Genomic DNA, 16,906 nt, shown 5'->3' with positions numbered 1-16,906 from the left:
ATGACAAGGATTAAAAAGGATTTGCCAGCAGATTGTCGACTTGATTCATGATGAGGACTGCTAGCTAAGATTTTGAAAGTATGACGTTGACATGATCAGTCCAATCAAAGCTACTGTAGATATAACGTGATTTGACATCATTTTATCTGTGGCCAATGACCTTGAGCCTTCTTGGATGGGCACTTCTAATGTAACTATGGCAGCACCCAAGGGGCTTGAATTTTCTAGCTCTACACGTAGATTTTGCGGTGACCTAGTGTCCCCATGAGTGACAGAACACTGAAACAATCACGGCGCAACTAGAGAACATTACCAACACCTACGCTCCGTATTATCCGCTGTCTGCCCCACCACCACAGAAAACACTGAGCTAGGCTGAAACACCTGCATTTTGGAGCTGCCTTACTCAATAAAGCAAAAGAAAGACCATGTTTGTATGCGGCTTTATTAACTCAATGAATATTATTTATTTTTTTACATTGTTTGCAAATTGATATGTGACACGTATTAATGCCAAAATAACATGAAAAACAGGCAAGCCCCCCCAAATTTGTTTTCTTTTTTTTAGCTAAAATGTGGGGCTCAAAACAGGTGCCCTGAATGACGGTTCGCCACTGCATTATGAGCGCATAGGCCTTGTCTACAGTTGGGAATCCCGCAATCGGGCAGCCCGCGCAGCAAATATAAAACAGCTGACTGTTGAGTTGTGGCTGTCAATGAATAGCAGGCAGTAGCTAAAAGGTATTTCGCAATATTTCAAAACACAAAAATATGTTTAAATAGGGGAGTGCCACTGGAAAGTTGGTGGACTATAATTTCCTTCTTATATTGTAGGCCTAAAATCTGTTTCTCCACACTCTTTTCATTAGCCTATGGTATTGGTTGCATTTAATACATGGGTCGTTCATTTTATTGATCTCAGTATGTAAATGTCAGAGTAGCTTGTCATTTCGATCATTTGTGTGGTATAAAAAAATATTATGGTAAAATTGCCATGAAATTATAAGCATCTTTAAACTAGTGTAGGGTTGTCAATAAGTTTCACCAGACTGAAATTCCTCATGGTTATCTGTTGAGTAAATCATTACAATAATCATTTAAACATTGTAAACTTATTAGTAAATTTACAAAGACATACATACAAAGCAAAACACACTAAATGATGGAAACATCATCTACAATACAGCTTGCCTTTGTGACTTGCTTTGTAGTGAGTTGCTGGTGCAGAATCACTCTTGAATTTTGTTGACTTCATTCCCCACCTGTGCGTTTCCTTTCTGCCTCTGGCCATCCCGAGAATCCTGGTTCATGCCCATGCTAGGGGGCAGAGAGGACTTTGTGTAAAGAAGGTGGGATAATAGAAAAACTACTGTAAGACAGACCGGTCTGCCACTCAGTGACTGGCAACGCAAGTCTAGTCAGCCAGTAACTTACCATCTGAGGGGTTTAACCTGGTTGATGAATTCTGGTAGTTGTTCGCCTTTTGTTTCTGGTAGCAACAAGCTCAACACACCAGTGATGACTGTGGTGCCTCCCATTAGAATGTAAGGTAGTATCTTGTTATACGTGCCTTCAATCAGAAGAAAGTGTGACACTTTATTTGGATCCACAAATCACGGAGAAATGTTAGACAAATCTTAGACAAAACAGCTTTTGTCCTCATGGGGGGCCTGGGAAATGTCCCCCCAATGGGAGAATTTTCCTTGTTTTACTATCCTTGTGAGGACTTCTGGTCCCCACAAGGATAGTAAAACCAAACAGACACACGAACTGGAGACTCACCCATGTAGGCGATGTAGGGAGACACAGTGCTACCTACTCTGGAAGCCATGGAGGTGGCACCCAAAGCCATATTGCGCACCACTGTGGGGAAGAGCTCTGTGCCGTACAGATAGAGGAATCCAAACGCTCCAGTGACACCTGTTTTTCCAATCATCACCAGGGTGAGAGACAGGACGTGCATGTCTGACAAAGACAGAAACAAAAGTTCCCACGAAATTAAACATAGCGTAGGCCGATGACAAGAATGATGATCCAGATACACTCAAACTCCAGTGTCAAAATTAAAGCTGCAAGCAGAATTGCAGGGTCCTTGCACAAGGACAGAGCCCCACAATGTTCTGCTTACTGTCCCGCTAGTTCAACCGTCCAGAAGTTATAGTGTGATGCGCGCATTCAACTGGCCTGGAGTGGCCATCTTTGTCTTTTAAGATCTCAATTAATTTTTGATGGGCCAACATTTCGGCCATCTTGGGATATATTCCTGCTTTTTCTGCTTTTGTTAAAGACCAGTCTCCTTAGCATACATAGCAACTAATTTACTTGTCCAAATAAACTTAAAATGTTTGTGAAACTGGCTAAACCCAGGAAGTAGATTTTTTTATCTGACATCTCAGTATTCTCAACTCAAGATGGCCATTTCCACTGAAAGAAAAAATCCTGTGACATCTACCGTCTCCTGACTTATCCAAAGGGCAGGTGCCTTTAAAAGTTGAATGTCCATCCTGCAGAAAAACAACAATTTTTAGCCAGTTTGACAAACCTTTCCAGTTTCTTTTGACAAGTAAATGACCAATGGAATGCTGTTATGTCGTTTTCATTCTATGTAAAAGTGCACTACAGTGGCTTGGGATTGTAATTCCGCCGATTGTAATTCTGCTTCACTAAGACATGTGATAACCAACTTTTATCAACACGTCTCCTTCACAACTAGGGACGATAAAGTCCTAGAACACTGTTACTCAACCCACAAGCAAGCATACAGTGCCTTCAGAAAGTATTCACTCTCCTTGACTTTTTCCACATTTGTTGTGTTACAGCCTGAATTTAACAATTATCAAAATAATTTTGTTGTCACTGGCCTACACACAATACCTCATAATATCAAAGTGGTATTATGTTTTTCATTTATTTTTACAAATTAATAAAAAAACACAGCTGAAATGTCTTGAGTCAATAAGTATTCAACCCCTTTGTTATGGCAAGCCTTAGCAAATGTTTACTCCTGAACTTATTAACAAGTCACATAATAAGTTGCATGGACTGTGTGCGATAATAGTGTTTAACATGATTTTTAAATCAATGTCTCTGTGCCCCACACATACAATCTGATAAACACACAATATTCCAGGGCAAGTTCTCAGAGCACGCGCAGACAAGCTGGCAGGCATCTTCACAGTCATTTTCAACCTCTCCTTGTCCCAGTCTGTAATCCCCACGTCTCAAGCTGACCAACATCATTCCTATCCCAAGAACTCCAAAGCTACCTAACACAATGACTACCGCCCTGCAGCACTAACATCTGAAATCATGAAGTGCCTTGAAAGGCTGGTCACGGCACACATCACCTCCATCATCCGAGACACCCAAGACCCACTCCAATGTGCATACCACCAGACAATGCAATCTCAGTTGCACTCCACACTACCCTCTCCCACCTGGACAAGAGGAATACCTACACTACCAGTCAAATGTTTTAGAACACCTACTCATTCAAGGGTTTTTCTTAATTTTTACTATTTTCTACATTGTAGAATTATAGTGAATACATCAAAACTATGAAATAACACATATGGAATCATATAGTAACCAAAAAAGTTTAACAATCAAAATATATTTTATATTTGAGATTCTTCAAATAGCCACCCTTTGCCTTGATGACAGCTTTGCACACTCTTGGCATTCCCTCAACCAGCTTCATGAGGTAGTCACCTGGAATTAATTTCAATTAACAGGTGTGCCTTGTTTAAAGTGAATTTGTGGAATTTCTTTCCTTCTTAATGCGTTTGAGCCAATCAGTTGTGTTGTGACAAGATAGGAGTGGCATACAGAAGATAGCCTTATTTGGTAAAAGACCGTCCATATTATGGCAAGAACAGCTCAAATAAGCAAAGAGAAATGACAGTCCATCATTACTTTAAGAAATGAATGTCAGTCAATCCGGAAAATTTCAAGAACTTTGAAAGTTTCTTCAAGTGCAGTCGCAAAAACCATCAAGCACTATGATGAAACTGGCTCTCATGAGGACCGCCACAAGAACGGAAGACCCAGAGTTACCTCTGCTGCAGAGAATAAGTTCACTAAAGTTACTAGCCTCAGAAATTGCAGCCCAAATAAATGCTTCACAGAGTTCAAGTAACAGACACATCTCAACATCAACTGTTCAGAGGAGACTGTGTGAATCAGGCCTTTGTGGTTGGATTTCTGCAAAGAAACCACTACTAAAGGACACCAATAAGAAGAAGAGACCTGCTTGGGCCAAGAAACACAAGCAATGGACATTAGACCAGTGGAAATTTGTCCTTTCGTCTGGAGTCCAAATTGGAGATTTTTTGGTTTCAACTGCCGTGTCTTTGTGAGACGCTGTGTAGGTGAACGGATGATCTCTGCATGTGTATTTCCCACCGTAAAGCATGGAGGAGGTGGTGTTATGGTCTGGGGGTGCTTTGCTGGTGACACGGTCTGTGATTTATTTAGAATTCAAGGCACACTTAACCAGCATGGCTACCACAGCATTCTACAGCGAAACGCCATCCCATCTGGTTTGGGCTTAGCGGGACTATCATTTGTGTGTGCTTAGCCCCCTCCAGTACACCCTCTTTACCCACGAATGTGTGGTCATGCACGACTCCAACTCCATTATCAAGTTTGATGACGACGGTGGTAGGCCTGAACGCCAAAGGCGATGAGACAGCCTATAGGGAGGAGTTCAAATAACTGGCAGTGTGGTGCTAGGACAACCACCTCTCCCTCAACGTCAGCAAGACCAACGAGCTGATTACGGACTACACGGAGGTGGGGGGTGCTCACCCCAATCCACAGACGGGGCCGCAGTGGAGAGGGTCAAGAGATTCAAGTTCCTCGTTGCCCACATCACTGAAGACTTAACATGGTCATCTCACACCAGAACAGTCGTGAAAAAGCATGGCAATGCGCTTCTCCCTCAGGAGGCTGAAACGATTTGGCATGGCCCCTCAGATCCTCAGGAACTTTTACAGCTTCACCATTCAGAGCATCATGACTGGTTGCATAACCATCTGGTCTGGTCTGGCCCAGCGCATCACTCGTGGCGAGCTCCCAGCCATCCAGGACGTCCTACATCCCAGGCAGTGTCTGAGAAAGGCCCAAAAAATTGCCAAAGATTCCAGCCACCTGAGACATGGACTGTTCTCCATGCTTCCGTCCAGCAGGCAGTACCAGTTCATCAAGGCTCAGACAAACAGACTCCTGGAAAGCTTCAAGTTCCTTGGCGTACACATCACTGACAAACTGACATGGTCCACCCACACAGACCGTGTGGTGAAGGCGGCGCAAGAGAGCCTCTTCAACCTCAGGAGTCTTTTAAACTTTTACAGATGCACAATTGAGAGCATCCTGTTGGGCTATATTACCGCCTGGTACGGCAACTGCACCGCCCGCAACCGCAGGGCTCTCCAGAGAGTGGTGCGGTCGGCCGAACGCATTACCGTGGGCAAACTACCTGCCCTCCAGGCACTGCAGCACCCGATGTCACAGGAAGACCAAAAAGATCATCAAGGACATCAACCACCCGAGCCACTGCCTGTTCACACTGCTATCATCCAGAAGGTGAGGTCAGTACAGGTGCATCAAAGCTGGGACCGAGAGACTGAAAAACAGCTTCTATCTCAAGGCCATCAGACTGTTAAATAGCCATCACTAGCACATTAGAGGCTGCTGCTGCCTATTGAAATAACTGGCCACTATAAGAAATGGAACACTAGTCACTTTAAAAATGTTTACATATCTTGCATTACTCATCTCATATGTACATACTGTATTCTATGATATTCTACTGTATGTTAGTCCATGCCGCTCTGTTATTGCTCGTCCATATACAGTGGGGAGAACAAGTATTTGATACACTGCCGATTTTGTAGGTTTTCCTACTTACAAAGCATGTAGGTCTGTAATTTTTATCATAGGTACACTTCAACTGCGAGAGACGGAATCTAAAACAAAAATCCAGAAAATCACATTGTATGATTTTTAAGTAATTAATTTGCATTTTATTGCATGACATAAGTATTTGATACATCAGAAAAGCAGAACATAATATTTGGTACAGAAACCTTTGTTTGCAATTACAGAGATCATACGTTTCCTGTAGGTCTTGACCAGGTTTGCACACACTGCAGCAGGGATTTGATCACCTACCAACCAGTAAGAATTCTGGCTCTCACAGACCTGTTACTTTTTCTTTAAGAAGCCCTCCTGTTCTCCACTCATTACCTGTAATAACTGCACCTGTTTGAACTCGTTACCTGTATAAAAAACACCTGTCCACACACTCAATCAAACAGACTCCAACCTCTCCACAATGGCCAAGACCAGAGAGCTGTGTAAGGACATCAGGGATAAAATTGTAGACCTGCACAAGGCTGGGATGGGCTACAGGACAATAGGCAAGCAGCTTGGTGAGAAGGCAACAACTGTTGGCGCAATTATTAGAAAATTTAAGAAGTTCAAGATGACGGTCAATCACCCTCTGTCTGGGGCTTCATGCAAGATCTCACCTCGTGGGGCATCAATGATCATGAGGTAGGTGAGGGATCAGCCCAGAACTACACGGCAGGGCCTGGTCAATGACCTGAAGAGAGCTGGGACCACAGTCTCAAAGAAAACCATTAGTAACACATTACGCCGTCATGGATTAAAATCCTGCAGCGCACGCAAGGTCCCCCTGCTCAAGCCAGCGCATGTCCAGGCCCGTCTGAAGTTTGCCAATGACCATCTGGATGATCCAGAGGAGGAATGGGAGAAGGTCATGTGGTCTGATAAGACAAAAATAGAGCTTTTTGGTCTAAACTCCACTCGCCGTGTTTGGAGGAAGAAGAAGGATGAGTACAACCCCAAGAACACCATCCCAACCGTGAAGCATGGAGGTGGAAACATCATTCTTTGGGAATGCTTTTCTGCAAAGGGGACAGGACGACTGCACCGTATTGAGAGGAGGATGGATGGGGCCATGTATCACGAGATCTTGGCCAACAACCTCCTTCCCTCAGTAAGAGCATTGAAGATGGGTCGTGGCTGGGTCTTCCAGCATGACAACGACCCGAAACACACAGCCAGTGCAACTAAGGAGTTGCCTAGCCAGTCTCCAGACCTGAACTCAATAGAAAATCTTTGGAGGGAGCTGAAAGTCCGTATTGCCCAGCGACAGCCCCGAAACCTGAAGGATCTGGAGAAGGTCTGTATGGAGGAGTGGGCCAACATCCCTGCTGCAGTGTGTGCAAACCTGGTCAAGACCTACAGCAAACGTATGATCTCTGTAATTGCAAACAAAGGTTTCTGTACCAAATATTAAGTTCTGCTTTTCTGATGTATCAAATACTTATGTCATGAAATAAAATGCAAATTAATTACTTAAAAATCATACAATGTGATTTTCTGGATTTTTGTTTTAGATTCCGTCTCTCACAGTTGAAGTGTACCTATGATAAAAATTACAGACCTCTACATGCTTCATAAGTAGGAAAACCTGCAAAATCGGCAGTGTATCAAATACTTGTTCTCCCCACTGTATGTACACTACTGTTCAAAAGTTTGGGGTCACTTAGAAATGTCCTTGTTTTCGAAAGAAAAGCAATTTTTTTGTCCATTAAAATAACATCAAATTGATCAGAAATACAGTGTAGACATTGTTAATGTTGTAAATGGCTATTGTAACTGGAAACGGCAGATTTTTTTATGGAATATCTACATAGGCGTACAGAGGCCCATTATCAGAAACCATCACGCCTGTGTTCTAATGGAACGTTGTGTTCGCTAATCCAAGTTTATCATTTTAAAATGCTAATCGATCATTAGAAAACCCTTTTTCAATTACGTTAGCACAGCTGAAAACTGGTGATTAAAGAAGCAATACAACTGGCCTTCTTGAGACTAGCTGAGTATCTGGATTATCAGCAAGTGTGGGTTCAATTACAGGCTCAAAATGGCCAGAAACAAATAACTTTCTTCTGAAACTCGTCAGTCTATTCTTGTTCTGAGAAATGAAGGCTATTCCATGCGAGAAATTGCCAAGAAACTGAAGATCTCGTACAACACCGTGTACTACTCCCTTCACAGTACAGCGCAAACTGGCTCTAACCAGAATAGAAAGAGGAGTGGGAGGCCCCGGTGCACAACTGAGCAAGAGGACAAATACATTAATGTCTAGTTTGAGAAACAGGCACTTCACAGGTCCTCAACTGGCAGCTTCATTAAATAGTACCCGCAAAACACCAGTCTCAACTTCAACAGTGAAGAGGCGACTCTGGAATGCTGACCTTCTAGGCAGAGTTGCAAAGAAAAAGCCATCTCTCAGACTGGCCATCTTACTCTTTTCTTTTTATTGGCCAGTCTGAGATATGGCTTTTCTTTAGAAAACAAGGACATTTCTAAGTGACCCTAAACTTTTGAACGGTAGTGTATATATTCTTAATTCCATTCCTTATTTAGATTTGTGTGTATTGGGTATATGTTGTAATATTGTTAGATATCACTTGTTAGATATTACTGCACTGTTGGAGCTAGAAGCACAAGCATTTCGCTACACCCGCAATAACATCTGCTAAACACGTGTATGTGACAAATAAAATGTGATTTGCTTTTATTTAAACAGCCTCAATCCCCTGGCCATAAGACTGTTAAATGGCTAACAACTACTGCTTTTCCTCTCCTACAGACTATCCACACTAACTCTATGCCCATCCACAGGACTCACAGACATAACCAAGCTGCTGCTAAAGTTATTATTGATTTGATTTATTACTCCATTACGCTGCTGTCCATTGATTAATGATTTCCATTACCATTAGTATTTATCTATTTAACCTGCTACTGGCCAATATTACTCCTGTTTACATGTATACAGTGCCTTACAAAAAGTATTCATCCTCCTTGGTGTTTTTCCTATTTTGTTGCATTACAACCTGTAATTTTAATTGATTTTTATTTGGATTTCCTGTAATGGACATACACAAAATAGTCCAAATTGGTGAAGTGAAATGAAAAAAATTACTTGTTCAATAAATAACGGAAAAGTGGTGCGTGCATATGTATTCATCCCCTTTGCTATGAAGAAAAAAATAACTTGTTTCAATAAATTCTAAAAAATTTATAACAGAAAAGTGGTGCGTTCATATGTATTCACCCCCTTTGCTATGAAGCCCCTAAATAAGATCAGGTGCAACCAATTACCTTACCAGAAGTCACATAATTAGTTAAATAAAGTCCACCTGTGTGCAATCTAAGTGTCAAATGATCTCAGTATATATATATATATATATACATACACCTGTTCTGAAAGGCCCCAGAGTCTGCAACACCTCTAAGCAATGGGCACCACCAAGCAAGAGGCACCATGAAGACCAAGGAGCTCTCCAAACAGGTCAGGGATAAAGTTTTGGAGAAGTACAGATCAGGGTTGGGTTATAAAAAAATATCAGAAACTTTGAACATCCCACGGAGCACCATTAAATCCATTATTTAAAAAATTGAAAGAATATGGCACCACAACAAACCTGCCAAGAGAGGGCCGCCCACCAAAACTCACGGACCAAGCAAGGAGGGCATTAATCAGAGAGGCAACAAAGAGACCAAAGATAACCCTGAAGGAGCTGCAAAGTTCCACAGCGGAGATTGGAGTATCTGTCCATAGGACCACTTTAAGCCGTACCTTCCACAGAGCTGGGCTTTACGGAAGAGTGGGCAGAAAAAAGCCATTGCTTAAAGAAAAAAATAAGCAAACACGTTTGGTGTTCGCCAAAAGCCATGTGGGAGACTCCCCAAACATATGGAAGAAGGTACTCTAAAATTGAGCTTTTTGGCCATCAAGGAAAACGCTATGTCTGGCGCAAACCCAACACCTCTTATCACCCCGAGAACACCACCCCCACAGTGAAGCGTGGTGGCAGAATCATGCTGTGCGGATGTTTTTCATCAGCAGGGACTGGGAAACTGGTCAGAATTGAAGGAATGATGGATGGCGCTAAATACAGGGACATTTTTGAGGGAAACCTGATTCAGTCTTCGTGAGATTTGAGACTGGGACGGAGGTTGAACTTCCAGCAGGACAATTACCCTAAGCATACTGCTAAAGCAACACTTGAGTGGTTTAAAGAGGAAACATTTAAATGTCTTGGAATGGCCTAGTCAAAACCCAGACCACAATCCAATTGAGAATCTATGGTATGACTTAAAGAATGCTGTACCCCAGCGGAACCCATCCAACTTGAAGGAGCTGGAGCAGTTTTGCCTTGAAGAATGGGCAAAAATCCCAGTGGCTAGATGTGCCAAGCTTATAGAGGACATACCCCAAGAGACTTGCAGCTGTAATTGTTGCAAAAGGTGGCTCTACAAAGTATTGAATTTGGGGGGGGGGGTGAACAGTTATGCACGCTCAAGTTCAGTTTTCTTTGTCTTATTTCTTGTTTGTTTTACAATAAAAAATATTTTGCATCTTCAAAGTGGTAGGCATGGTGTGTAAATCAAATGACACAAACTCCCCAAAAATCAATTTTAATTCCAGGTTGTAAGGCAACAAAATAGGAAAAATGCCAAGGGAGGTCAATACTTTCAGTATATTACCATATGTATTTATATATTCATGCTACCAGTCACTTTTCCTACTACCAGTAACTGTATGTATAAACCCACCTCAACCACTCAACCCTGCACATTGAATAGTAGTTCATACTTTTTTCTTACTTAAATGTTCTTCTTCTAGTTTCTATTATTATTATTATTATTATTATTATTATTATTGTTATTATTATTATTATCACTGCACTGTTTGGAAAGAGCTTTCACAGTAAGAATTTCACTGTACTGTTTTAAACCGATTGTATCCTGTGCACGTGGCAATTAAACTTTTCAACTTGAAATAGAATTTACATTTCTAAAGTAGGTAAATAATTACTAACAAAACCTTTTGTCATCATTATGATGTCATCAAATCAATCAGTGTCAATGTTGGTATTCCAGTTACTGTTGATGTAGTCTAAAATCTTGCAAAGTTATATCAAATTAACTAATCGGAAATGGCCGTGCGGTGGGAGGGTTCATACCTTGAGGGATAAACTTGATGAGTAGAAGCAGGGTCCCAGAGAGGATCATGGTGAAGGAAAGAATGAATCGGCGTGGAGTGTAGCGTATAAATAACCAGATACTTCCATAACCCAAAAATTCAGAGGATGCAGCCACCAAACAGTTGATATAAGGGTCTCCATCCATGTTGGGGGTGTTTAGGGACATCCCATAGTAAGTCATGGATATGACAATCCTGGGTAGAAGATTGGATAATTTAAAGAAAATTATAATCTTTCAATTAGAGGAAAATGGTTAACATGTCAGTGAAATGAGTATTTTTTTACCAAATGATAATGCTGATGAGAGTGATGTTCCTTATGTTGGTTGTTTTGACGAGATCCAGCCAAGTGTACAGTCGCTGACTTTCCTTATTTTTATTTTCCTAGAAACACACACAAAATGTGATGCTGTTAGAAATATAATTTTCAGCGCCATCTTGGATGTAATTATCTAATGGCAAATTGATTAACAAACACATTCTAATAACACATACAGCTGAATAGGGACAAATGCATGGACAAATACAAATCACTAAGCAAGACACCTTGATTTATCAGTGTATTGGATTAATGACACCTGGGCATGTCTTTAGTTTGATCTAGGAAACTCAGCCATGGTCTCCCTCTCCTCTGTTTGTTCTGTACTTTCAGATAACATGTTTTGCCAAAATTTACTGTGCTCTAGTAATTGCCTGCTGTAGTAATTTATTTCACAAGGTTTCTGTTCTGGATTCAGTGGAGTAATTACTTAAGTAAAAATACTTGAAAGTACTACTTAAGTAGTTTTATTGGGTATCTGTACATTACTATTTCAATTTTTTGAGAACCTTTACTTCTACTCCACTACATTCCTAAAGAAAATTATGTACTTTTTACTCCATACATTCTCCCTGACACCCAAAAGTACTCGTTATATTTTGAATGCTTAGCAGGACAGGAAAATTGTCAAATTCACACACTTATCAAGAGAACATCCCTGGTCATCCCTACTGCCTCTGATCTGGCGAACTCACTAAAAACAAATGCTTCGTTTGTAAATGATGTATGAGTGTTGGAGTGTGCCCCTGTCTATCAAAAAAAAAAAAAAGAACATTGTGCTGTCTGGTTTGCTTAATATAAGGAATTTTAAATAATTTACAGTGCCTTCGGAAAGTATTCAGACCCCTTGACTTTTTCCACATTGTTAAATTACAGCCTTATTCTAAAATGGGTAAACAGTTTAGAAATGTTTGCAAAAAAACTAAAGCATTAAAATAAATACCTTTTTTACATAAGTATTCAGACCCTTTGCTATGAGACTCGAAAAATGTAGCTCCGGTGCATCCTGTTTCCATTATTGATCATCCTTGAGATGTTTCTACAACTTGACTGGAAAATTCAATGGATTGGACATGATTTGGAAAGGCACACACCTGTCTATATAAGGTCCCACAGTTGACAGTGCATGTCAGAGCAAAAACCAAGCCATGAGGTCGAAGGAATTGTCCGTAGAGCTCCGAGACAGGATTGTGTCGAGGCACAGATCTGGGGAAGGGTACCAAAACATTTCTGCAGCATTGAAGGTCCCCAAGAACACAGTGGCCTCCATCATTCTGAAATGGAAGAAGTTTGCAACCACCAAGACTCTTCCTAGAGCTGGCCGCCCAGCCAAACTGAGCAATCAGGGGAGAAGGACCTTGGTCAGGGAGGTGACCAAGAACCCGATGGTCACTCTGATAGAGCTCCAGAGTTCCTCTGTGGAGATAGGAGAACCTTCCAGAAGGACAACCATCTCTGCAACACTCCACCAATCAGGCCTTTATGGTAGAGTGGCCAGACAGAAGCCAGTCGTCAGTAAAAGGCACATGACAGCCCACTTGCAGTTTGCCAAAAGGCACCGAAAGATTCTCAGACCATGAGAAACAATATTCTCTTGTCTGATGTAACCAAGATGGCGCAGTGGCGCAGTGGTCTAAGGCACTGCATCGCAGTGCTAACTGTGCCACTAGAGATCCTGGTTCGAATCCAGGCTCTGTCGCAGCCGGCCGCGACCGGGAGACTCATGGGCGTCGCACAATTGGCCCAGCGTCGTCCAGGGTAGGAGAGGGAATGGCCGGCAGGGATGTAGAGCAGTTGATAGAGCATGGCGTTTGCAACGCCAGGGTTGCGGGTTCGATTCCCATGGGGGGCCAGTATAAAAAAAATATGTATTCACTAACTGTAAGTCGCTCTGGATAAGAGCGTCTGCTAAATGACTAAAATGTAATGTAAATGTAAGATTGTACTCTTTGCCCTGAATGCCAAGCGTCACGTCCGGAGGAAACCTGGCACCATTCCTATGGTGAGGCATGGTGGTGGCAGCATCATGCTGTGGGGATATTTTTCAGTGGCAGGGACTGGGAGACAAGTCAGGATCGAGGCAAAGATGAACGGAGCAAAGTACAGAGAGATCCTTAATGAAAACCTGCTCCAGAGCGCTCAGGACCTCAGACTGGGGCGAAGGTTCACCTTCCAACAGGACAATGACCCTCAGCACAAAGCCAAGACAACGCAGGAATGGCTTCGGGACAAGTCTCTAAATGTCCTTGAGTGGCCCAGCCAGAGCCCGGACTTGATCCCAATCGAACATCTCTGGAGAGACCTGAAAATAGCTGTGTAGCAACACTCCCCATCCAACTTGACAGAGCTTGAGAGGATCTGCAGAGAAGGGAGAAACTCCCCAAATACAGGTGTCCCAAGCTTGTAGCGTCATACCCAAGAAGACTCAATGCTGTAATCGCTGCCAAAGGTGCTTCAACAAAGTACTGAGTAAAGGGTCTGAATACTTATGTAAACGTGATATTTCCATTTTTTATTTGTAATAAATTAGCAAACATTTATAAAAACCTGATTTTGCTTTGTCATTATGGGGTATTGTGTGTAGATTGATGAGGGGGGAAAAAACAATTTAATCAATTTTAGAATAAGGCTGTAATGAAATGTGGAAAAGTCAAGGGGTCTGAATACTTTCCGAAGGCACTGTTTACTTTTACTTTTGATACTTAAGTATATTTTAGCAATTACATTTACTCTTGATTCTTAAGTCTATTTAAAACCAGATACTTTTACTCAAGTAGTATTTTACTGGGTGACATTCACTTTTACTTGAGTAATTTTATATTTAGGTATCTTTACTTAAGTATGACAATTGGGTACTTTTCCCACCCCTGTCTGGATATAAGCTGAAACAAGACTTTAGGTCCCTCAGAACATTCTTCTCTTTTGCGCACACATCGTATTACATCTACAACATACCTTGGTTGTCAATCTCTTCTTTGATTCAACACACATTTCCTAGATCCATACATTTCAAAACAGGCTATAGCTAACTACTGTACCATGAGTTGTTCACAGTCTTCCAGTTTGAATATAACGTCTGGAGGAGTGATGCCGTTCTTGCTTGCTGCAGCTCGTATGATGTCCTCGGCTTCCTTTACCCTGCCCTGAGACAACAGCCACCGCGGAGACTCAGGGATATACCTAACAGAGGAGACAAGGAGTAAAGTACCCAAACACTGTGTGTGACAAGGACATATGTTGTAATAGCACTGGTGTCACACTGCCTGACCACACAAAAGGACAACAAGAGATTACATAACTCATACTCACCACCAAAGAGGGATATACAGAAATCCAGGTACAGACAGGGCTATCAGCAGAATCCTCCAACTACGGATGAACCAGGCAAACATTGGCAGAGCGGTGTATCCGATTGCATAGCATATAGCGACCCCCAGTGAGGCAAAGTTGATGCGTGCATTTCTGATGAGAAGCTCAGAACCTAAAGGTTGAGGACATAAACATAGAAAACGCTCAATACCTCACAACATTATCAAGCACTTAGGAATTTGCCTGATATCCTTCCCTATGATGAAGAAAACAAGTTATTTCATTCTGTTTTTTGTTGTTGTTGTATTACAGCAAGTTGTATATGGCTTGACTCACCAAGGATGAAAGCAGCACAGTAATTGGCAATTTGTCCCATCCCAACGATAAAGTATAGGGCACAGAACAACTCCCAGCTGTTGGCGGCAGCCTGGAGTATACTGAAGACGGTCTGGAGTGCCATAGTAGCAAAGAAAATGAACCTCCTCCCATACCTGAGGAAAAAATTAATGTTGCACTTGCTTGCTGTGTTATCATCATTATAGAATATTGAGAAACAAGAGACGCACTAGCTGCCTTGATGTAAAGTTCTAGAGATATTGGGGCTGCAATAAAATAAAATAAATTGATCAATCATGCAGTGTTTTCACTAACTTTTAAATTATGTAGTGAACAACTAGCCTGATCCACCACATTCATTGACAAACTTTTTGATCAAATATTATATTTCTCAAAATGTCTAACTGGTTCTGCATTAAAGCTGCCTATAGTAAAGTAAATCCCGCCACTGTTTGGCAAGTCCAGCAAGTCAAATCATGTGTGGAGGGATCTAATGATATGATAGAGTTCAGACTGGAACACATACCTATCGGAGATTATCCCAGACAAAAAAGACCCGAACAGCACTCCCAAAAAGAATATTGTGACGGTGAAAGGGGCTTTCCATGCATCGTCACACACCAGATCCCACTATGGGCAGACATGTGAGAACGATTATGAAGACATTTTCACAGATCAGGGAAACGTGAATATAAAAATGATTAAGGATCCAGTTGTGTTTCACCTCTGTCACTATGGTGGACGTGTATTGCTCTTTGCTGAATTCCCATCCATCCAGGCATCCCTCGGTCTCATTCCCAAAGCCGGTAGCAGAGTCCACTTGTTCTTTAAACCGAGTACAACGACTTAAAATGATCTCTCCATTTACCTCCTGTAAGGGTATGGAGTAATTCAAATCCTGGCCAAAACCACTGAAGTTCAACTGGGGGACCCTGCACCGGTGTGGAGGGATATCCGCCAGGAAAACCATGGCCATCCCAACATAGCCATTAGGAATACTGCTTAAACTGAGCAGAATAAAAATAACCTTTTGGAAAGGTCCCCATTCTCCCAAAAAGGAAGTAATTTCGTCATAGTCCTTCATTTTCAAGTAAAGTATGGAATGCTGAACTAACTATGAATGACCTAGAGATGAGTCCTTGTTATTTTTTTATGTGAATGAACATTCCAATCCTATTCCACTCGATCCTTTAAACTGCAGGTGAGGCTATCTGTTGTACTGATGACCTGCTGAGAAGCCCCAGATATCCATGAGATCAGTGAAACATGACACCCAGTGGGTGTTGTCTTAGAAAGGTGAAGAAAAATTAATAAATACACCATGCCCAGCCTAGCATGAAGAGGTCTACAGCCAAAATTCACAGTGGATTCTCTTCCTATTGAACTGCCCAATGGGGCAACCTCAGAGCAGGCTCAACTTGCACGACTGCTCAGTTTCCTTGCCCCAGGACAACCCTTAATGTCAATCCCTGTAAAGTCTGAAGGCACTTGCCCAATGTCAAGTTAGGATAATTTTTTGGTTGCCAGAAGATTATGATCATGCGCCAAAACATTTAAATTAGTTATTTACATGCAGAAGTACAATATATTGCCTGCCTTTCACCTACATATAGAGGAGGAATCAGCAAGATCAGTACAGGAATTGTTTGTATTTTGGTTATCATCAGTAAAAAAAATCTCAAAGCAGGCTCAATTTCATAGAGCAGGCTCAATTTGCCTGACTGCCATAAATTGTATGTCTTTCACTTAAACAATAGGGAGGAACCAGAAATATCAGGTTTAGGCTACTGGAATTCTTTGAATTTGGTTGTTTTCACATCAACTGGCAAATGAGGCAACTTCAGAGCAGG

General features: G+C 41.7%; 1 protein-coding gene across 2 annotated transcripts; it reads right to left on the bottom strand.

Annotated features, from left to right (window-relative positions):
- Positions 1-519: 519 nt before the first annotated feature.
- On the bottom strand, positions 520-16,280 carry LOC121547153 (solute carrier family 22 member 4). 2 transcript variants are annotated; one of them, XM_041858287.1, is made up of 11 exons: positions 15,781-16,280; positions 15,583-15,686; positions 15,057-15,211; positions 14,721-14,892; positions 14,450-14,591; positions 11,379-11,476; positions 11,073-11,287; positions 1,783-1,965; positions 1,435-1,570; positions 1,192-1,317; positions 520-1,069 (listed from the first exon to the last, which is right to left on the bottom strand). In XM_041858287.1, exons 1-10 carry the CDS (start codon positions 16,138-16,140, stop codon positions 1,230-1,232), a joined length of 1,653 nt encoding a protein of 550 aa, XP_041714221.1. In that variant the 5' UTR covers positions 16,141-16,280; the 3' UTR covers positions 520-1,069; positions 1,192-1,229. The 2 variants fall into 2 exon arrangements, with proteins under 2 accessions (XP_041714221.1, XP_041714214.1); XM_041858280.1 differs by having other exon boundaries at positions 520-1,317.
- Between the last annotated feature and the right edge of the window lie 626 nt (positions 16,281-16,906).

Source organism: Coregonus clupeaformis, chromosome 3, assembly GCF_020615455.1.
Source record: "Coregonus clupeaformis isolate EN_2021a chromosome 3, ASM2061545v1, whole genome shotgun sequence".
NCBI classification, from domain to species: domain Eukaryota; kingdom Metazoa; phylum Chordata; class Actinopteri; order Salmoniformes; family Salmonidae; genus Coregonus; species Coregonus clupeaformis.
Note: the sequence above shows the minus strand (reverse complement) of the source record. Positions and strands in the feature narration are given on the sequence as shown.

Coding starts and splice junctions, on each gene's coding strand:
- LOC121547153 (XM_041858280.1), bottom strand. CDS start 16,140: ATGAAGGACTATGACGAAATTACTTCCTTTTTGGGAGAATGGGGACCT. Junction 11,477..14,449: donor AAGACTGTGAACAACTCATG/GTACAGTAGTTA, acceptor GTGTGTTTCTAG/GAAAATAAAAATAAGGAAAG. Junction 11,288..11,378: donor CTCATCAGCATTATCATTTG/GTAAAAAAATAC, acceptor TCTTCTACCCAG/GATTGTCATATCCATGACTT.